General features: G+C 35.1%; 5 protein-coding genes and 5 long non-coding RNA genes across 14 annotated transcripts; 5 read left to right on the forward strand and 5 right to left on the reverse strand.

Moving 5' to 3' along the window:
- Window positions 1-72: 72 nt before the first annotated feature.
- Window positions 73-2,083, reverse strand: LOC110849384. 2 transcript variants are annotated; one of them, XR_004834547.1, is made up of 6 exons: window positions 1,823-2,083; window positions 1,713-1,739; window positions 1,498-1,624; window positions 518-1,392; window positions 411-437; window positions 73-325 (listed from the first exon to the last, which is right to left on the reverse strand). It is a non-coding gene; the product is annotated as an uncharacterized LOC110849384 (long non-coding RNA). The 2 variants fall into 2 exon arrangements; XR_002547805.2 differs by having other exon boundaries at window positions 518-1,624; window positions 1,823-2,069.
- Window positions 2,084-2,661: 578 nt separating this feature from the next.
- LOC110849529 lies at window positions 2,662-3,225 on the reverse strand. Its single transcript, XR_002547834.2, has 3 exons — window positions 3,011-3,225; window positions 2,920-2,944; window positions 2,662-2,826 (listed from the first exon to the last, which is right to left on the reverse strand). It is a non-coding gene; the product is annotated as an uncharacterized LOC110849529 (long non-coding RNA).
- A 327-nt stretch (window positions 3,226-3,552) lies between these two features.
- Window positions 3,553-4,040, forward strand: LOC110849556. The gene is made up of 2 exons (XR_002547845.2): window positions 3,553-3,770; window positions 3,867-4,040. It is a non-coding gene; the product is annotated as an uncharacterized LOC110849556 (long non-coding RNA).
- A 1,754-nt stretch (window positions 4,041-5,794) lies between these two features.
- Window positions 5,795-6,699, forward strand: LOC118435434. Its single transcript, XR_004834752.1, has 2 exons — window positions 5,795-6,406; window positions 6,498-6,699. It is a non-coding gene; the product is annotated as an uncharacterized LOC118435434 (long non-coding RNA).
- Window positions 6,700-7,386: 687 nt separating this feature from the next.
- Window positions 7,387-8,124, forward strand: LOC110849496 (mesenchyme-specific cell surface glycoprotein). Its single transcript, XM_022096908.2, has 2 exons — window positions 7,387-7,538; window positions 7,756-8,124. The coding sequence occupies exons 1-2, from the start codon at window positions 7,532-7,534 to the stop codon at window positions 8,004-8,006; spliced, it is 258 nt and encodes an 85-aa protein (XP_021952600.1). The 5' UTR covers window positions 7,387-7,531; the 3' UTR covers window positions 8,007-8,124.
- A 3,246-nt stretch (window positions 8,125-11,370) lies between these two features.
- LOC110849381 (cold shock protein 2) lies at window positions 11,371-12,401 on the forward strand. The gene is made up of 2 exons (XM_022096787.2): window positions 11,371-11,729; window positions 11,905-12,401. The coding sequence occupies exons 1-2, from the start codon at window positions 11,723-11,725 to the stop codon at window positions 12,153-12,155; spliced, it is 258 nt and encodes an 85-aa protein (XP_021952479.1). The 5' UTR covers window positions 11,371-11,722; the 3' UTR covers window positions 12,156-12,401.
- A 132-nt stretch (window positions 12,402-12,533) lies between these two features.
- On the reverse strand, window positions 12,534-13,997 carry LOC118435497. The gene is made up of 2 exons (XM_035851656.1): window positions 13,248-13,997; window positions 12,534-13,175 (listed from the first exon to the last, which is right to left on the reverse strand). The coding sequence occupies exons 1-2, from the start codon at window positions 13,275-13,277 to the stop codon at window positions 12,588-12,590; spliced, it is 618 nt and encodes a 205-aa protein (XP_035707549.1). The 5' UTR covers window positions 13,278-13,997; the 3' UTR covers window positions 12,534-12,587.
- A 2,525-nt stretch (window positions 13,998-16,522) lies between these two features.
- LOC110849331 lies at window positions 16,523-18,539 on the forward strand. 4 transcript variants are annotated; one of them, XR_004834771.1, is made up of 6 exons: window positions 16,523-17,113; window positions 17,211-17,382; window positions 17,551-17,846; window positions 17,921-17,983; window positions 18,055-18,137; window positions 18,216-18,539. It is a non-coding gene; the product is annotated as an uncharacterized LOC110849331 (long non-coding RNA). The 4 variants fall into 4 exon arrangements; XR_004834772.1 differs by having other exon boundaries at window positions 16,563-17,113; window positions 17,257-17,382; XR_004834770.1 differs by having other exon boundaries at window positions 16,578-17,113; window positions 17,211-17,288.
- Window positions 18,301-20,340, reverse strand: LOC118435467. The gene is made up of 3 exons (XM_035851582.1): window positions 20,209-20,340; window positions 19,688-20,144; window positions 18,301-19,430 (listed from the first exon to the last, which is right to left on the reverse strand). Exons 1-3 carry the CDS (start codon window positions 20,332-20,334, stop codon window positions 19,168-19,170), a joined length of 846 nt encoding a protein of 281 aa, XP_035707475.1. The 5' UTR covers window positions 20,335-20,340; the 3' UTR covers window positions 18,301-19,167.
- Window positions 20,341-20,425: 85 nt separating this feature from the next.
- LOC118435244 lies at window positions 20,426-21,235 on the reverse strand. The gene is made up of 2 exons (XM_035850953.1): window positions 20,906-21,235; window positions 20,426-20,843 (listed from the first exon to the last, which is right to left on the reverse strand). Exons 1-2 carry the CDS (start codon window positions 21,157-21,159, stop codon window positions 20,426-20,428), a joined length of 672 nt encoding a protein of 223 aa, XP_035706846.1. The 5' UTR covers window positions 21,160-21,235.
- Window positions 21,236-22,118: the final 883 nt, after the last annotated feature.

The raw sequence follows: 22,118 nt of genomic DNA on the forward strand, positions 1-22,118 counted from the left end.
GAAGGGGTGTGGTTTCATGAAGAATGACTTTAGTTGTTCAATGATGTAATAATGTGATCGAGTAAAGCAGAATTATTGTTAAAGATATTTATTCCAATCAGTTGAGAATTTTTTAAATTCAAATGATAAGGAAGGATTCATAAATTCATAAATGCATACACTATAAAAATGTGCAATCACTTGCTTCCACCCTCAGATCCGCCACCACTCCCACCACATCCGGATCCGACGTGTCCACCACCACTATTACTCGCACCGCTGCAGCCACCCCACCCACGATCAGAACCGTCTCCTCCTCCTCCTCCGGAACAAAGCATAGTGTCGTCTAAAAGTACAGATTTTAATTAAATTATGTACAAGTCACTAATTATCTACAATAAATCAGGTAAAAAATAACTATTCCAAAATACCTTTTCCCACAAAACTATTCATAGTTTCTATCCACAAAAAAATTATTGTATTTAATTTTAGTAAAAATGTGTGTATATAACTCTCAGCAAAATTTCGGGTTTCTTACCGTTAAATTGGATGTGTAAAAATTGTAGTAAAGTAATCTGCTAATTTTTCTTGGTGATGCAGTAGATGTTTTTATTCTGATGTATTTTCCCTTCTGACTTGTACTCTTAGTAAGGTGTGCAATTTATATTAATTTTTTCAATGAGGTCATAATTATTAGAGGGTGGCGTCCCTGGTTAAATATTACTTGGACACAAGTACACGACGAGACAATATATGGGAAGAGATGTAAGAGAATTTCGTTAAAGCTCATGATGATATGATACGATGATATCCAGCAATCGTACGTGTGAATTCAATTTTTGGCGTTTCATGACAGATTTTTGTAGTATGAGTGAATTCATCCCAGCCGAAAAAAAGGCTTGCCAAGGGGACAAATGTGGGGGACAAATGTGAAAATGTAGTCCACAAATGAGGCTCGTTATGAATTTGTTATGCAAAATGTGAGTCTCCCCTACTGGATTCTAGGAACCTTCTAGAATGTCACATATAAATCTAGAATTGGAGCTGGAGAAGTTTAATATTTGATTTTACTACACACCAATCCCCCCACTAATTCAAGATAGAATGAGTTGGAAATTACCTTAAAGTTTAACAAGCCAAGGTACATGAATCTCTCATGAGAAACGGGAAAGTGAAATTATTTACTTCCATGAGTGGCTGAGCCGCATGCCGGATTTGATGTTATTATTCGAAAAGTAAATAATTATCTACTCACCATTAATTATTATTAATATTCATAGGTTTTCATGTAGCTACATATGTAAATATAATGCCAAGTTTGAACAACAAGTTGTTTATGCAAATTGCACTTAATTACTCATCAAATTAATAAATCTTCCGAATTTTTTGAAAAGTCCAAGGTCCCCCATCTATCTAAGCAGGATTATTGGCAAAGATATTTATTCAAATCAGTTGGACATTTTTTAAATTCAAATAATAAGGAAGGCTTCATGCATATACGCCTGCAATTCCCCTCACTTGCTTCCCCCAGATCCACTAAAACCGAATCCGCTGCTTCCACCACTATTGCCCCCACCGCCGCAGTCCCGCCAACCCCCATCAGATCCGTACCCACCTCCTCCTCCGGCACAAAGCATAGTAACGTCTTAAAGTACAGATTACTTAAATTACTTACAAGTCATTATTATCTATATAATAAATCAAGTAAAAAATACCGATCCCAAAATATGTACCTTTTCCGACAAAACTATTCATAATTTCTATCCACATAAAAAAAAATTAGTTAATCTTAGCAAATATGTATATACAATATACAGTTCCCCACAAAATTTCAACATTTTACCGTTTTATCTATGTGTTAAAATTGGGCCAAAGTATAATATCTTAATTCTTCCTGGTGAAGTGGGGCAGTAAATGATTTTGTTCAGATGTATTATCCCTTCTGACTTGCTTTCTTAGTAAGGTGTCCAATTTATATTAAATTTCTTAATGAGGTCATCTTTTTTTAGAGGGTGGCGTCCTTAATGACATTGTAATATTATTTGGAGACCAGCAATAGCCATAAGATGGGAAGAGACTTGGCAGAATTTCGTGAAGTGGAGGTTGGGAAATATTTGATTTTATAGTCCCACCTCCACACTAATTCAAGATAGATTGAGTTGGAATGAACTTAAAGTTTAAGGTGTAAATCCCTCATTTGAGTAACGGGAAAGTAAAATTATTTGCTTTCTTGAGTGGTTGAGCCGCCTGCAAGACTTGGTGATGACATTATTTTACAAGTAAATAATTACTCGTCAAATTCTTATTAGTATTCATAGGTTTTCATGTAGCTACATGTGTATAACTTAATGCACAAAGTGATGTCAAATTAAGTGGATTTAAGTAGGCGATGCCAAAATTGTTTATGCACTTTGTACTTAATTAGTCATCAAGCACAAAACCTTTCGAATTTACGAGGCCAAAGTTTCCATCTATGAATGTATATCAAAAAGGGGAACACGCAATGAGTTACGAATAAAATTAGTTAAATTCCGTATAAAAATCATTTTTGGCCAAGTTATGACGATACTTTGGCGAGGGGGACAATGGCGCAAATGAGAGAAGTATACTCCGTTTTAATATGACGTATAATAAATGAGGTATGCTTTTTATGAGACTATAAGAATTTTTTCACATTTTCCATTTTTAATTGCAACAATATTTATTCAAATGTTTCAATATTTCCCCCAATCATAATGGATCTCAATCACTTGCCACCATTTCCGCCATTCCCACCCCCAAATCCGCCACCACCACCCCCACCGCCGCCATCAGAACCGCCCCCACCTCCGGCGCAAAGGACGTTTACTAAAGGTAGATATATTAAATTAGGAAATATTATCATACGTATTTATAATGGGTAGCAAATCGAATAAATTATCAATAGTTATCACAAAATACCGTTTCGAATTCCGAAGGTATTCATCTGCAAAAAAATTAATTGTATCTACCTTATAAATAACCTTTTCGACAATATTTGTCTTGTAAATACCTTTGGATAAAAATAATTGATCAAAATCGTTCCCAGTAGTTTTAAGTCAAGTTGAGGTATAAATTCTTGCTCTGATGACTTTTCTCTTCTGAGCTACATCTCAGTAAAGTGTGGTCAATTTATGTCCAATTTTGCAATTATGCAATAAATCACACACTTCCATATACATACACAGTTACAGAGGATGCCGTCATTCTCCAGATTTGTGCATGGACACCGCAAACTTTTATTATGAATCGGTACACGAGGGGACGTCATCAATATCTATATCCCAAAGTGATCATGGACTTTTATGACACTACATGAACTACCTCCAGAATATGTTTATTGCTCACTTTGCTTAAAGTTTGGGATAGGGTACACATTATTATACAATGCAATTGCAATTCATTTATGTACAATTGAGTCTATCAAACCAATAAATCACACACGTGTACATATGTACATATTATTTATATATGTAGCTGCGTATGGTGCCATTGTCCAAACTTATGATTGGATCCACAAGATCAAGTTATTTAGATATGTACATCATACATATCATGAACCACCTCCAGATTATTTATGTAACTCGACATGCTAAAAGTTTACAATAGTGTATTCATAATGTTACGTTGTATATTAACGTATCGTTAGATAACATACTTTAGCAGGAGGTGATATAAGCCAGAAATATATAAATAATTCACACACATCACTGCAAACTGTGGATTTGTCTCACCTCTTTACAACTAGTGGATAAAATTCAAAATTATGAAATGTATGTACAATATACGTACATAATTTAATTTTTTAATTAATTTTTACGATTAATTTATTAATTCTGATTAATTTCAATTTTACTCATTTCTTGCAGTTATTGAGTATTTCGTGAACTTTGGGGGAGGTGCGGGCGGAACGAAAGGCGGAGGTGGGGGTGGCGGAGGCGGCTTTGGAGGTGGGAATGGGGGCGATGGTGGAAGTCGTAAATAAAATTCTATTGTCATTTTCATGTCACGTATTTGAAATAAACTTTGTACCCATGCCATAATGAGTTCCATTTGTCATCTGATTTCATCTAAATTTTCATCTTATGATAAATCTCAAAATGGCTTCATTACCATCAATTCATGATATAATGCGTCTCAGAATTATTAATTCTAATAAAAAAATTAATAAATAGTCACCTTACACACGAACTATATACATACAATCACGAGTCAATATTTTTATCAAATTTGTAAATCAAAGTAGTTATGCATATAAGTTGGTTGAGCTCATCAAATCCAGTCTGCTGTACAAATATATATGGAAAAAATTATCAAAATACTTTACAAGATTTGTTATTCAGGATGACAAATTCTCCATAAATATGAAGGACACAGGTCAAACGTGTTACATAACATAATTGTTGACTTAACATTAAATCCCGTAAGCAATTTCAGTCCATTTCTATATGTATCCATGTCATAGATATGTTATTAATTATAACACACGTGCATGCATGGTTATCTTTATTTATTTTATTTACTGCGAATACCACAACTATTTAAACCTTTTACGAAAACAGGTGACTTAAAAATAGTCACTTATCAAACTAAGATATTTGTGCATCTGATTTATATAGCTAAATTTGTGAATAACAAATTAAATATGTTACGTAATCCCAAATGTTTAAGAAAAATTTCGCAGTAAAAAGATTGGCACACTTCTCGGGAATCCATCACTGGGAAATAGATATTTTCTTGTTTTTATTTATTTATAGGTTCATCCTGGCTAATTAGTATTTTTGAAAAATGAATAGTAAGTTTGTAAAAACTAGTTTCATTTGTATATTGACGGCTTGAATTGAGTTTTCGAAAAGAAATTATGCATCCATGCATAATATACAAATATATAAGTAGCTATGCATATAGTTAATCGTCTACTCGTTAATTGCTTTCCCTGTTGAAGATGACACTTCGTACTCGAAAGCTTGCACAAATAATTAAATTTCTAAAATGACATCTTTTGAAGAAGATATGCATAAATTAAACTTGTATGTCCATTGAATTCCCTGAAGTTCAAATTTTTTTAAAATATATGCACAAAAAAATGTCGAACAGTTTGACCAATTTTATAATCATTTTATTTCGCTAAAAATTACACCAATTTGCAAAAAAACTTATATTCCCCACCGTCCACATTTCTGACAAAGTGCTACCCATAATTGTCTCACCGACCTCCACCTCCCCCACCACTCCCCCCTCGTCCATTACCGCCGTCCCCACCACTCCCCCCATCGCAACCAGGTGAACCCCCATGTCCCCCACTTCCAGACCATGGCCCTGTCCCAGATTGACCGTCTTGACCCCTCCCTCGCCATGACCCTCCGTCACCACCCCTTCCTCCACAGCCCCCTCCACCAGCGCCACCCCCACCACCGGCACAACCACCTCCACCACCAGCACCACCCCCACCTACGTAACATCATCAATTTTTAATTTTTAGTAATCACCTCTATTTTAGTATGTACTTAAATCAAATAATATGAGAATACAGCGTATTCTCATATTCTTTGTACTTAAATAAATGTAAATGTAAAGAAAAATTGGTAGAAATTACCACCGCCGCCGCCACCACCTGAAAAATATGTAGCAATTATAATAATTTACCACAATTTTTTTGCAATTTCAAAGTAATTGTATCTAACATGTTTAAATTTGCAAATACTAGAATTTTTACATTTATATTATACATTATATATAGTTTGTTTCCTTTATGAATCTCATTGTACATATACGCTTTTTAAAAACGATGTCGTAAATTTAAAAAAATACTTCGTGCTTAAAAATACTTACCTCCCATATTTGATTTGACTAAGAGAAGTTTTCTATTTTGTAATAATTATTTTTAAACTGCCTAGTAGTTGGCTAGATAAACGCAGTAAATCCACTGAATATGTATCAATATTTTCTATACAGAACTTCAAGTATATGTAAAATTTTGCAACTATATATACATACAATAAATCAAACACTTTCATATACACAGTTACAGAATCATTGCCGTCATTCTCCAGATCTTTGCATGGACACCCAAACTTTTATTATGAATCAGTACACGAGGGGAAGTCATCAATGTCTGTATCCCACAGTGATCATGGACTTTTAAGAAACTCCATGAACTACCTCCAGAATATGTAAATATAATGTTTGTAGCTCAATACATATGCTATAAGTAATGCACAAATTATTTTAACTCCCATTCACATACAATTGATTACATTTACAAACCATTACTTAACACTATTAGATAACATCCAGCAAGAGTTAATATAAGTCAGACGAATAACTCTAAACCAGTTAATCACTGCCAAGCTGCGTGAATTTGACTTACAAACCAGAGTGAAAATAAAAATTTCAAGAATTATGAAACGTACAGATATACATAATTATCTTAATTATTTAAAGAATTTAATATATTAATTGTTACTAGTTGTGCTAATTATTTTACCCGTTTCTTCCAGTTGTTGGAGACAATTTCGTCACCTTTGGGGGAGGTGCGGGCGGATCGAATGGCGGAGGTGGGGGTGGCGGAGGCGGATTTGGGGGTGGGAATGGGGGCGATGGTGGAAGTCGCAAATAAAAATTCATAACAAATATTACAATCTTGATGTCACATATAGTTGAATAAATAAACATTGTTCTTACGACATAATTTTGTTTATACATACATAGACTAATTTGCAACATAAATACTTAGATGCCTCTAATAAAACCTATTTGTCATATATATTTTTACAAGAAAAATTCCATCGTTTGAAACAATTGTATTTCAGAATGGCATTCTTAATATCATTTAATTGCATGATATGTCTCATAAATATACGTGAACATTTTTACCTTAAATTATTTTATTCATTACAAAAATTCATTGAAAATAGTTCCCTTACACAGGTCAAATAATGCATCATATTTCAATCTTTCAATTAAACTTAGTAATTCGAAGTACTTACATAAATAATTTGAGTCGGTTGAGTCCATCAAATCCAGCCTGCTTTACAAACATAATTGAAAAATGTAATCAATAAACTTTTGTAAGATTTGTCATTCTCAATTAAAATAAAGGTCACAGGTCAATCATACATAGAAAACGTTTTGACCACACATTAAATCCCATCAGCAATTTCCGCCTATTTCTGTATCTTCCATGGCATTCTTTATGTATTATGACACTGGTGCAAATACTTAGTCATCATGCATGGTATCTTTATTTATTTTATTTACTGGGAATATCATACAACAAACGTGAACCTTGGCCGAAAACAAGTTACTTATTAAAAAATCACTCATCAAACTAAACTATTTATTCATGGGAACTCATGTAGCTGCGTGAATAACAAATAAAATGTATTACGTAATCCCAAATGTATAACGAAAATCTCGCAGTACAAAGATTGGCACACTTCTCGTGGATCCATCACTGGGAAATATTACATTTTATAGGTTCATCCCGGCCAAATCATTATTTGTTAATTAATTAATTATAATTTGTCTAAAAATGAATCGTAAGTCAAAACCTAAATTCTAATGTTTATATTGACGATATTAAGTATTCGAAAATTTGCAAATTTTTCAAAGTTTTTTTAACTCATAAATACTTAACTGTTGTAAGGAAATTAGGTAACTAATTTTGGACAAGTTCTGTCAAAAAAAATTTGCAAATTTTACGGCATTATTTTTTTGCCCGTGTTTTATTAGTATGTAATATATGCATATTTATAGGACATGGAAAGGAAGACAGTGACAACTTCGGGGGGCAAGTAGGTCAAGGAGATCGTGAACAATGTCACACTTGTGGGGGCAGTGGATCAGTTGAGGTCAAGAAAAGCAGGTCATATTTCTCCTGGGGTGGCAAAGGTGGGAAGGGGGCAGATGGGGCGCAAGATGGTCAAAATGGGGGTTGGTTTAGGGGTGGGCGAGGAGGCAATGGGGCTGACAGAAGTCAAGATGGACGAGATGGAAGCAAATATTAAGAGGGTGGTGTAAATTGATAGGATTTCTGACGGATTTTCAATTTATTATGTTCTAAATTTTTGTCATTCAGAGTAGTATGTTGTAAATAAATATATATAAAATATATATAAAATGCAATCCATAAAAACAAATTTATTCCATTAATCATTCCATAAATGCAATTTTTATCCAAATGCAAAAAAAAACTAATTTATATCGTATGCATGCACAAAATAAATAAACGCACATAATATCCAATACATATCAAATTTTTATTTTGATAGGATTCCCCAAAATTACTGTATTCTGCATGTACATACTTTTAAAAAATTATCTAAATATCCAAATAACGCCGAAAGATGTTGGCAGTATTGTAATTATTTTAATTCTCTAAGATGATATCAATTTGTCAAAATTAAATTCCAGAAATTCTACATTTCTGACAAAATGCTACCCATAATCATTTCATCGTCCTCCCCCACCTCCACCCCCACCGCCAAGAAAACCTCCCCCGCTTCCACCACTCCCCCCGCGTCCACTAGAACTGTCCCCACCACGCCCCCCATCGCAACCAGGTGAACCCCCACGTCCCCCACTTCCAGCCCCCGACCCTGTTCCAGGTTGACCGTCTTGACCCCTACCTCCCGCCGACCCTCCGTCGCCACCCCTTCCTGGACGACCCCCTTTTCCAGCAGCACCCCCACCTACATACGTAAATAAAATCGTGAAGTTTTGTATGATTACTATGCAATGGATTTATTTATGCTGCAAAATAATTTTATGTAAAAATTACCACCACCCCCGCCACCGCCTGAAATATAGTATAATTATATATATTAGTTTCTTGCGATTTACCATAATTTCTTGATAATAAACTTACCTGCCATGTTTTATATAAGTATGAATTAGGAGCTTCCTTACTACGTATGTATGTAATGAATTAAATTAAATTGCCTAGTAGTCCTTTGCACGATAATCGCAGTAAACTCACTAAATATGTACAACTGATTCTCATGCACGACTTTACATATAACACATCTAAATGCATATGAGGGTAAGTGTCACATTAAAGTGTGGCATGATTTCATGTGTTTAACATTAATGACTAGTCAAAGATGTAATTTTTATGTAAGAAACTTAAGAAAGATCATGAACTTTCATGGATTCCAGTCAGCGAGTTTTGGTTGGGTTTAAAAAAACGATTTATTATGCACACAAACACGTCATATGAAGAGCTTAATAATCATGTTATGTATGTATATAATATATATATATATTAAAATTAATACCCAAATTAAATGTTATGTATTTAAATTAGACCCAACTTGGTATGTATGAAGGATTTGGTTTAATTACATAAATCACAACATTGTCTAATATAAGGACATAACATACATAAGACAATATAAAAGTACTTAGTATGTAACTTCAATGTTTAAGGAAGGCTTCCTTTTATGTAAGTATTTACGAGTTCTAATTCACTATTTGACTTCCAATTATAGTGAAGTTCAACATATATTTTGCCAGTTAGTGTATAAATTCATCATACATGGGGAATAATTTTTAAATGCAATCAAGAAATTAATTATAGATATGTATGATTAAAGATTTTCATAATTCACATTTATGAATTTTAATTGCAATAATATTTATTAATATGCTTTAATATTTCGTAGAAACATTATTGTTTGCCCCCTCCTCCGGCACAAAGAACGCCTACTATATATTTCCAGAAATATTAATCATTTTATTTTATGTTACATAATATGAGTAGGTAATTGAATGAAGTATATTTAGTTGTATCCAAATACCGTTCGGAATTCCGAAATTATTCATCTACAAAAAAACTAATTAATTATATCTATTTTATAAATAAGCTTGTCACAAAATTTTAAACTGATTACCTTGAATTTATAAAAATTTGATTACAATTCTTCCCTGCAGTTTAGTCGAGGTATGTAAATATTTTGCTGTTCTGGTGACTTTTCTCTTCTGACCTTTTCCTGAGTAATGTGTGGTCAATTTATGTAAAATTTTGCAGCGATGTAATCAATTGTAGATTTGCAGAGGATGCTGTTATTGTCAATTGTCCAAAGTTTTGCATGGATATTATTCATTTGATTATTGGAAAAGTGTTTCTTGTCATTTATTTTATCAAATTTTAATTATTTATGAGTAGCCGGTGACATATGTATAGTGACAAGGGGACGTGAACAAAGATAATAATATTCCAATGATCATTAATCATGGGACATGAGGACACATGAACCACTTTGAGTTATGATGCTATACTCAATATACTAAATGTTTTGGATGGTGTATAAATTAGTTGATGATGTAAAGCTGTAATTCATTCATAATCGAACCATTTCCTCAGATAACATCCCCACCATCCAAAAGTTGGTAAAGTCTGACGAACAACCATTTCATACACTGCCAAACTGAGCTGAATTGACGTATCTCTTAAAATTAGTAAACTAACGTCAAAACTATGAAACGTATATATTTCCTAAATTTTTTAAATTATTAAGAAAAATTAATTAATACTACTAATAAGTGTAAGAATTAATTTTTTTTACCCATTTCTTACAGTTGGAGATAATCATTTCGTTAATTATGGTGGCGGTGGGGGCGGATCGAATGGAGGAGGTGGGGGTGGGGGAGGGGGCTTTGGAGGCGGAAATGGGGGCAAAGGCGGAACGAAAAAGTAAAACGGAGATGTAAATTTAAATGTATTAGTAGTAACAATTATTAAATAAAGATTGTTTTTGCACCAGAAATGCTAATTTTTACAATATTTGGAGGCTTATTAAGGAAACAAATTCATAAAATTTTCTTCACCATTTATTCTAAAAATTTTGCACCATTTCGTCTCAAGGTGCATTATTTACTTGTTATCATCTAATTGCATAATCTATCTACCTACCTAAAACATAAAAACGGAGGAATGTTTAGTAAAAAGTAAAAAAAGTTTGATCATTGTAATTATATATGTACAATAAATAGTTGTGGCATCCAGAATCACTTGTGAATATTTATAGTTAATAAGGTTTGTTATTCCTTATAAAGAACATAATAGTAAATATTTATACATATATGTACATACATAGTTATGAATTCTATTATTACATATACAATACACGTGCATGTATTTTCCATTATGAGAGACATATATGTATACTTTTAAAATTAAGATTTTTTCACAATTTTTAGGCAAGGATTTATTATAGTCCTCGTGATAATAAAATCTCAATGCTTTACATACATATATGCATATATATGTTATAAAGTGTAGTTTATGGAGTATTCGCAAAATATGATGCTTTTTTTACATCTTATATAAATGAGAACATCAAATATCTAACAACACTGTAATTATGGCCAACCAACAAACTTCAAGGTTAATATCATCCTGTCTGTAATGATTCTCATCTCCAGCTTAACATAAATAAGTAGATCAACAAGTTGACTGAACTAACGTACTTGAGACATAAATTACCGATGTAAATTACTCATGAAACTTGTTCATGGGATCTCGTGTCGCTACGTGAAAAACCATAATCAACAAATTGCTGTTATAGTTATGTACCTACAATGTATTTAAGTAAGTATGTAACTTGCCAATATTTACATACATATGTATGTAGCTATCACTATTCTGACATCACTTGCTGGTCCAGGGAAATATTTACATTTCTTTTTGAGGATCCCGACGAGTTATTAATTTTTGGACAAAATGAACCGTAAGTAAAAAAAAGATATCAATTTATATTGTCGATATTTATTGTGTTTGCAAATTTTGTAAAGTTTTCTAATATTGGTCAGGCAGATATTGCGACTTAATTTTTTGCTAGTATTTTGCGAACTTTTTTTTAGTGTTGTTATTATTATTGATTGCAAAATGTTATTAATTTACAGGACGTGGAAACGAAGGCAGTGACAACTTTGGGGGGCAAGTAGGTCAAGGAGATCGTGAACAATGTCACACTTGTGGGGGCAGTGGATCAGTGGAGGTCAAGAAAAGCAGGTCATATTTCTCCTGGGGTGGCAAAGGGGGAAAGGGGGCAGATGGGGCGCAAGACGGTCAGAATGGGGGTTGGTTTAGGGGTGGGAGAGGAGGCAATGGGTCGTCTGACAGAAGTCAAACCAGCGGACAAGATGGGAACTAATTTTAAGCGATGGGAATCATTTATTCGTCGTATTTTTTTCGAATTTCTTAGCGATCTACGAGGCAACATAGTTATACATACAATTAGTTGATCATTCAAAATTGATGTACATTTATTTTTTATTTAATTTCTCGACCTGATGAAGGAATAACCATTCCAAAAGCTAGAAATTATTACTTAAGTATGTAATACCATGTCGTCAGAATCTCTGCTTTAAAAAAATAAATAAATTTCAATCCTGAAAAAGATAAGTTCCCAAATTCATAATAACATTTGGACATGCATATTTTTTCAAAAATATTCACCTCCCACCACTGCCCATCATACGGGACAAGAATCGCATCGCAGCTCTAAAAATTAACGTGGGAACATTATTCCCCTGCAGTTCTCCACGATATTGAGGAATGTCTCGTCGTGACTGGGGGTTTGACACTAAATAATTATTCGTATCGCCCTCACCCTCCACTTCGTCATCTCTCTGAAACCTGCCGGACCTACGAGAAAACTTAATTCGGACGATACCATCTTTATCGGCGTAGATCGATTTATTTCCACTTTGGACTTCGTCCCGACACCAAGCTGTTCTTCTTCTGATTCTCCAGCTTCATCGTCTTCCTGGTCATCCTGCTCGTAATTTTTTGTCGGTATGTTACTTGTTTTGGTCAGCATGGCGAGATCGAACAGGGTCAAAGGTCGGTCCAGATTATGTTCGGGTGGTGGTGTGGATTCATTTGCATAACCAACAGAATAAAGGAAGCCTATGAGTTGTTGGAGCGGTTCAAGTGTCGTAGTCGTTATTGGTTGCTCGGTAGTGGTGCTGGGAAGAGGTGGGGGATTTCCACTGGAAAGTTCTCCTCCCCCCAACGGAATTATGTAGAAGGGGTTGAACGACGCACTTCCTCCCTTTTGTTGTGGGGACGGATAGGTTACGAGTTGTGACTCGTTTGATGTTAGGGATGTTCTGGGTGAGGTGGTGCCGTAAAATGCTCCCCCGACGGGAAGTATGGCACCAAATCGAGACTAAACAGGGAGAAAAAGATGACTTAATACTTATCTTGAATTAGTTATGTCGTAGTTTTTGTTGCTTAATACCATTTGTTGCTGATTTCCTGGCATCGTCATATTCTGGTGGAGATTGTAATGACCACGTTCATCTTATCGGGGGAAGCAATGTTGGATTTTAATGTTCGCGACGCTCCACTCAGGGCCCCCTAAATTTTGCAATTTTTTCTGACTGATAAGTGTGACAAGATATGCGGCAAACGTGGAAATAATCTCGATTTATAAATGTTTGAAATTATATCCCCAAAAAAATTTTCTCGATATTTTCACCCCAACCACACTGCAGATCTATCTATCTAATTTTAAGGTCACTCGCTCCATGTCCCCCTCTCAGGTCGCAACGCCCTATGCATCCATCTTAGCAAATTTTAAGATCCATTGAACCCCAAAGAAAGCGAGAGGTGAAAAAAATGACTATTTTAAATGCATCAATGTCATCTTGTAAACATATATAGTTGGCTGTATTATTGTCTAGTCGTGTTTATCCTTGATTATTAGTCTCATTCTTAAATAATGGCAGTATGTATTAAATTACTGAAAAATGGAACTGACGCTACATCTTGGTCCCACGCCATCATCAAAACGAATCCAACAGCGTATTATTATTAATTAGTATAGTAAATAAAAATAAAGTAAGGTACTCGCTACCATTTGCATTCACCCGTTTTGAAATTACTTGTTTTTCTGCAGCTTGTTTTTCTACAAGTTTTTTGCTACTTTTTTTTATTTTAGGTAGATGCGCAGAGGTGAGTAGGTCACCCAACTTCGAGACGCCCAACCCGGCCCAACCCAACCCAACCGGGTTGGGTTGGGTTGGGCATTTTTTATCTTCATAAAGTTGGGTTGGGTTGGGTTGGGCATTTTTTCATTTTATAAAGTTGGGTTGGGTTGGGTTGGGCACTTTTTTTGTTTTTGTAAAGCTGGGTTGGGTTGGGTTGAGCTGAGTTGGGAATTTTATATTCTTATAAAGTTGGAAAAAAACGGATTTCTAACTCACATCTAGCGTTAGTTCTCGCAAACCACCACGCGGTGGGTAGTTCCTCACTTCTTGCCATTACTAACTGCGATGTCCAGGGGTAGATGGAAACCCAAGTTGGATGGGCCCAAGCCGGCCCAACCCAACCCAGTTGGGTTGGGTTGGGCATTTTTATCCATTTGAAGTTGGGCTTGGGTTGGGTTGGGCATATTTTATTTTTCTGAAGTTGGGTTGGGTTGGGTTGGGCATTTTTTATTTTTCTGAAGTTGGGTTGGGTTGGGCATTTTTTATTTTTCTGAAGTTGGGTTGGGTTGGGTTGGGCATTTTTTAATTTTATGTAGTTGGGTTGGGTTGGGTTGGGCTTCGAAAAATTTAAAGCCCACTCACCTCTGTATGCGGGGCAAGTTTTTTTTTAAACACTAGACTAGATTTTTTGTATGGATGCTCTGAATTCGAATGAATTAAATACAGAAAAAAATTGTTTGTGTATATATTTTCTTAATATACACTTAATGTAACTAGTCTTTATCCTCATATAGTACGCTCGGTTCCAAGGGTCACTGTGAGCGACCTAATTGACCCACACAGCCAAAAATGGCACTAGTTGTGCAGAAATATGTAGTAAATCAGTCAATTAATCAAAAACTTCAAAAAAAATTTTTATATGCATTTTACACGAAATGAGCACAAGGAAAGAGAAAAACGGGCGCGCAACTAGTGTTTATCCGCATTATAAAAACACTGTTTTTTATTGAAATCAATTTTCTTTTCGTGTTTTCTTCTTATGTCGGTAAGCACATGCTTAATTACTATTAATTTAAGTAGTCAGCAATATTTCATATATTCTCATCTAGGTATTTTGGCTATTGGAATGCATAGCAAATGATTACCCCATTATTTCAGCAAATTGGTAAGATATTACCAGAAGAAAAAATTAAAATCTGCAGCAGTCAAAAATTATATTAAAGTGCAGATGCTCACCGTCATGTACAAACCTTTGGAATTGAAAAATAGTACATAATTATTGATTTAAGTGAAATATCCTCTCACTTGTTACAACTTTACAAATTGATTGTCTCTTCCAGAGGAAGTCGAAGTCTGATTTCTATTTATTTGCACGAGAAATCAATATATAATTGTACAAAGTTTTCGAACTAAAATTTTCCAAATATAATCCAAATTTTAGGATATAAAGATATAGTCGCTACTAAGACCCACTGCTAACAATGCGACAAATTATGGCATGTTTGAATTATTACATGGGTAATTCCATCTCGGCCTTATCACACTGGAAAGACGGTACTATGATGAGATAAGACCAAAATAAACATATTAGAACCATTTTCCAATCCGATACAACTCACGTGGATTAACACTTGGCCCCACCCAAACATGTCATAATTTGTCGCATTGTTAGCAGTGGGTCTTAGTAGCGACTATATCTTTATATCCTAAAATTTGGATTATATTTGGAAAATTTTAGTTCGAAAACTTTGTACAGAACTGGTGAGACAATTATATGTTGATTTCTCGTGTAATTAAACAGAAATCAAACTATAACCTCCTCGGGAAAAGTCAATCAATTTGTTGAGTTGTAACAAGTGAGGGGATATTTCACCTAAATCAGTAATTATGTACTATTCTGCAATTCCAAAAGTTTATACATGACGGTGAGAACCTGCAGTTTAATATTATTGTTGATTGCTACAGATTTTATTTTTTTCTTGTGGTAATATTTTACCAATTTGCTAACATAATGGGGTAAGCATTTTCCATTCATTCCTATAACCAATATACCAAGATGAAAATATATAAAATATTGCTGACTACTTAAATTAATAGTACTTTAGTATATGCTTACCGTCATATGAAGAAAACAAGAAAAGAAAATTGATTTCAATAAAAAATAGTGTTTTTGAAAGTGCGGATAAAGACTAGTTGCGAGCCCGTTTTTCACTTTCCTTGTGCTCATTTCGTGTAAAATGCATATAAAATTTTTTTTTCAAGTTTTTGATTAATTGACTGATTTAATACATATTTCTGCACAACTAGTGCCATTTTTGGCTGTGTGGGTCAATTAGGTCGCACACAGTGACCCTTGGAACTGAGCGTACTATGTGAGGATAAAGACTAGTTACATTAAGTGTATATGTATATTTTTTTTATTTTGTGAATAATATCTCTAGTGCAAGGGCATAAATAGTAAAATTTTACTGTAAGTAGACAAACCTGGTGTATATGAGTGATTTTGCAAATTTAATATTTTGCGAATATTTAGTAAACAAGTGTCGTCAAGATTTTGTTATAAAAAAAGTATATTAGTTGGTCATTCAATTGACACGTGTAGATTTTTTTAGTGTTTTGGTTTCACCTTTTAGAATACCTATTTATGTCTCGTCTAAATTTTAAGTCTGCTAATTGCAGAAATATTAGTAAAGTATCTACAGTATAAGAAACCTAATCTATGTATGTATGTATATGAGACTTGATACACTCTTAGTAGCTTGGTGTCAAATTCTGAGATTGCACTGACACTGTCGGTCGGTGTCAGACTCAATTCAACTACCGGTGTCAAAATTTGACACCGATGCTGACACCATGACGGAAATCCAACGTCACCCCGACGGTGACAACAGATTGAGTGTAAACGGTGAGGATTTGACACCGTTCTGTGTTAATATCCTTATCTCATTTCACACCTGATCGTGTCAAGCTGTGTACTGTATACATTAACATAATGGTTGTGTTAAATCCAACACCGTCTTGTGTCGCCTTTCTCACTGAAAAGTGTTGGGGGGGACGCCGCGGGATTTTTGTCAGTTTCCACCTCCGAGCCGGCTGAACGATGGAGGAATTAATTCTCCAATTTTTCTCGTGAAAAAAAACTAATTTTTTTGGTGTGGATTATTTCAACTAGCAGGTAAGAAAATTTTATTTGCTTATTTAGTAATTTTGTAGATATCTATTATTATTTAAGATTTCTTTAAACCAGAATTGTTTACATATTTCTGTTTTAGTGAAAATAAATAATAAATAAACGCCAACGTTCTTATCATTGTACAGGATCAAGAGTGGATGGGGAGGTTCAAACCGAGGTGAGTTGGGATTCCTAAAGTTAAATTTCTAATTCTTTTCCATCCGAACTCAAGCAAGGCGAATAATAGGATGGGAATTTTGTTATTGACCGTGGTAAGCGAGTGGGGGAAAGGGTGAGGATTGTATAAAATGATGATAATTGCTAATTATTTTTGCACCTCTTATTACGTTACTTACGTATTTATTTCCAATTGCTTGAGAATATTTTTTATAAAATTATGTCGTGCTCATTGCTAATTTTTTATATATTCACTCCGTCAGGGGAATGATCCGGCAAAGCGGAAGAATTTTTTCGTTACGCGTTGGAAGCCGATAATCGGAATTTCCCAGCATTGCTACAACTCTTGCAGACCTACATCGCCAACCCCGGTCAAGAATCGGGACGCCATCAAAGAAATATTTGAACGAGGCGACCAAGATTTCTCGGATGAACGGGCTGCCATTTTTACGTTCAGAAGGGATTGTTTGTCACCATGTGGAAAGAATACGAGGAACCGTTTAAATTCTGGGCGATGGGTTATCAGAAAAATAGTGCTTGTTTGGAGTTAGATTTACAGGTGGGATAGAAAATTAGTAATTAAATATTTTTTCGTTTGTCTAATTAATTTCAATAATTTCTTTTAAATTACAGAAACTGATCTTCTTTAAGAATTGTTAGTTAAATTTCCTAATTCCTTTGCACACCCATAGACAGGTTATTAATAATATCTTTTGATTTGAAAAAAAAATAATTACTTGTCTAATCAATTTCGCATTTCTCTGCAGCTGGAAACTCTACATCATCTGGCCATTCATCCTCATTTTGTTGAAAAATCCATGCCGCGACAATTAATTTGCAGTTAATCAATGTAAAATAAACTGACTAATTAATTATAGTATTATTTACAAGATACTTGAGTAATACTCTATCTATATGTTTGTTATAGATTTTGGAATCAACAATCGCACAAGATGCAAGTTTACAAGAATTGTTCCTGGATTGCAACACGAAGGGATTTTCAGCAATGCCGGTTCTTCAATTTTGACAAACTCGTTTGTAAGAAAGTTGATTGAGCTCAGAGGGTAAGGAAAGTAATAAGCATGATTGTCTTATAACTATTTCAAAATTGTTAATATTAAGTTAAATATTTGATATTTTATTGTACAATGTAATATTATTCAATATTATATGTAACTTTTGTTAGGTTAAATATTTATAAGAAAAATTAATTAATATATGTTTTTAAATAAAGGAAACATTTATAACCGTATATTGACACCGCATTATTTTCACCAAATAGTGTCATCACAATGTTCGTGGCGGTGTTAAGTTAGTATGCAAACCGTGTTGATTTGAACACAATTCGGTGTCAAAAATTGCTCACCAACTCGGTGTTGCTGCTGTCACTAAATTATGTTGCATTCTCACCGTAACGGTGTTGCTCATTTTTCTCACCAACCCGTGTCAAATTGACACCAAACCGGTAGAGTCATATATAGACACCGTGTGGTGTCAGTTTGGTGTCAGTTTTTCTCTGAGTGTATAGCCCGAGCAAAGTTTGGATTGCACATACATATTATTTCATAAAAATACCCGATTATTTTGTACCAATTAAAAGTTAACGTGGACTACATCCTTACCAAGTAAGGATTATACCCTCTTCGATCTTTATATTTAAAATTTTTGTTAGACAGAAAGACTGGCACGATGGTTTCATAAGCTCGGGCTAAAAATTTAGTTACTTTTTTTGAACATTTTAATGTAATTCGGATTAGTTTGTACGTTTTTTTATATTTTACAATAATTTACGAAATGAGATAGAAATTTTACAAAATTAATACTACATCTATACAATAATTTATTTCTAGGTGATTCTCTCGAAAATTATCACTAAGCCATCATCCCATCGGGCCACCTCGAAGCATGGTCGAGAAAAATCTAAAAGCTCGAAACAATATGGGCATTTCTGGGTGTGGGGGTGGCACTATTCCTCCGTAAAACTGGGGCCGGGACGCTACCCCTGGGTCATCGTCATCTCTTCTGACGGAATGGTGGTGAAAGCGTCCGGTCCGTTGAGAAGATTTGATTCGGATAAAGTCAGCCTCATTTTTTCTCAAGGGGGCGAAATTTTTTGAGAATTTCTTCTTTCTATGGGGAATACCTGTTTGGGAGGAAAGTGTGCGTATTATTTGATAACTTAATTTACTGAGAACTGAATCCACCCATTGGCGACGGAAGAAGGGGGGCCATTGTTCCCCAGAAAAGAAGAATCTTATCTTTCTCATGAAACTTAATTAATTAATCCTCCCTCCATAATACTAATGTCCCCATATATTCCCCCCGACTTCTACCGACACTTACTAACGTAATTATTACATCCCTCGATATGTCTGGTTATCTTAATAGTTTCAGATTTACCCGATTTCAACCCGTTTCTCGACGACCCTTCATCTGATTCGTCATCCTCCGCGTCGTCCTCTTCCTCCTCAACTTTTTTCGGGGAGGAAGATGACAATGAAACTTTAGCCTTTTTCTCTTCTTCGGAGTCATCTTCGTCCGTAATTTCTGCAGGAAACGGAGGAAACGGAGAAACTTTATCCTTACTCGGACCTGTAGAATTGTTCACGTATCCGACCGAGTACAGAAATCCGACGAGTTGTTGCAACGGATCGATTGGTGGGGGCGGGGAGGAGGTGGGGGGTGGCGGCGTAGTTTTTGCAACTAACGGGAGGAGGACGAACGGATCGAATTGTGACGATTCTTGACGTTCTACAAGATTTGCTTCGGACATTGAAGTTTCGTTAGACATTGAAAGCGATGACGATAAAGTGCCTCGATTGTAGAACGATTTGAGTGGAACTGCGGCAAATCCGGCCTAAAAAAATTGGCAAATATTTTTTATATTGAAATTTTACTTGCAATTTTGTTTTCTGACTGACCGACTGTTGCTGCATTTGCGGAGGGGATGTGACATTTTGGTGGAGATTGATGATGAGATTCATTTTTCCTCCGGGCGACATGGACTGAGTCGTTTGGGCTGCGGTATTTCCGCCGCCAAGCCCCATTAGATTCGTGGCTCCCTGTGGTTTTTATAAATACAGAGAAAAATTGATTAAAATTCGGGAAAAATAATGGCTCAATTTTTTTAAAGAGTATTTATTTAGTATGTATGTGCATTACCTGAGCAAGTGTCCCCAGAATGTCTTCCCCTCTAATAATTTGTCTCAATTTAGAGACAATTTGTCCCATCTGGGTATCATTGTAGGGACAAGCGTTCCTCTCTCTGAGTTGGCGACACTGCCTCCCTTGACTCAATTGTCGACTGAGACGATGAAAAAATATGCGGGGACGGGGAACGTGACGATATTGGAATGGGACTAGGTGAACGTAGTTGTTATGTACTACTCCATCACCGGAAGTTAGGCCGGATCTCCTCCGATCATCTTCGTGAGATTCTATGTCAATGTCGTCGTCATCGTATTCGAGGTCTTGTTGTTCCTTGAGGGCACCAAATTCGTCCCAAAAATCGCCGAAAATTGAGGGTTTTGTTTTACCCGTGTCTTCTTCAGAGTTTCTAGAATGTACAGGAATAAGTTGGAAATTTGCATATTTTTTGTAAATTTTGCCACATCTTACACCACAAGTTCTCCGATAAGGTAGGCATAGTCGTTGATTAGATCTGTATTTTTGGTCGGCTCTTTACCCCCCAAACCGCAGAGGACTTTGGCGAAACATGTTTTCTTATCCAACGCTCCAATTATGAGGCGAGCCTCTCGCCGCGATAAGTTTCCGTCCCCCAACAGCAGATTGTCGACTATGTCGCCATTTTGGGGAGATGACTCTCCCTCACTTTCCTCCACTTCTAGTTCCTTATCCTTTTCAAGTACCATTTTTACCTTATCTTTCCTCAAAGGTTCGCTATCCTCCTGGTTGTAGTGTCCTATCGAAATTTTAGGTTTCGGAGAAATCTCACCATTTCTCAAAATGGCGTCGGTAACCTGCTCCGTCGTTTTGTGTAGCGAGGCTGATTGAGACTCTGCAAATAAAATTGTGCAAAAATCTGGCCAATTTCTGGATCCATTTCGATTTCGAAAAAAGTATACATAAATTTTTTACCATTTATCCCAATCAGGATGAGAATATAGAAAAATAATGTCAGCTTGCAACCCTCCCTGGTATTATGACCCTTCATTTTTTTATTCCGGAAATAAAAAATTGTTTCCTTTAATTAAAAAAACGTCGCCAAAATGTCAATTTCTGTGAGGCCTGGGGTCGAGTGACATTGACCTAAGTAACAACCATGACTTCCTCTCTAAACAAATATCAGGGACGAAATGACCCCATGACGTGGCGTATGTAGTGATCTTATCAATTTTTTTATTAACAAATATTTATATTAATGTTAAATATCCTTTCACCTCTTTCTGTAGGTGGAGTGAATATTGTGTGTGTAAAAAAATGTATCAATTTATTCTCTAAATTGTCCAATTATTAAGTGATCATATATACAACGGTGGTGATGGTGGCATTTCAATGAAATTATTGCATTCGTGCAGTATTAAAGAAGAAGATTCTCAGAAAGATGAAGATGCATGCATGCACTGTTCCCTAATTGGTTGAGAAGATTATGTCGAGAAAGAAAGTGTCAAGAAGACCATGACTTTGACAGTGATAAAATATTGGGTATGTATTTATTAGTTATTACATACATTGTGTGTAGTTAGAAGGAAACAGTGGCAGCGAAATAAGTGCATTTTTTTGGGGGGGGGTTAGGGGTAATGCCCCCTAAAGAAATTTTATAGTTTGAATCCTCCCCCTTCAAACACCAATTTGCACATTATATGACAAT

This window comes from Folsomia candida, unplaced genomic scaffold, assembly GCF_002217175.1.
Source record: "Folsomia candida strain VU population unplaced genomic scaffold, ASM221717v1 Fcan01_Sc004, whole genome shotgun sequence".
Taxonomy (NCBI): Eukaryota; Metazoa; Arthropoda; class Collembola; order Entomobryomorpha; family Isotomidae; genus Folsomia; species Folsomia candida.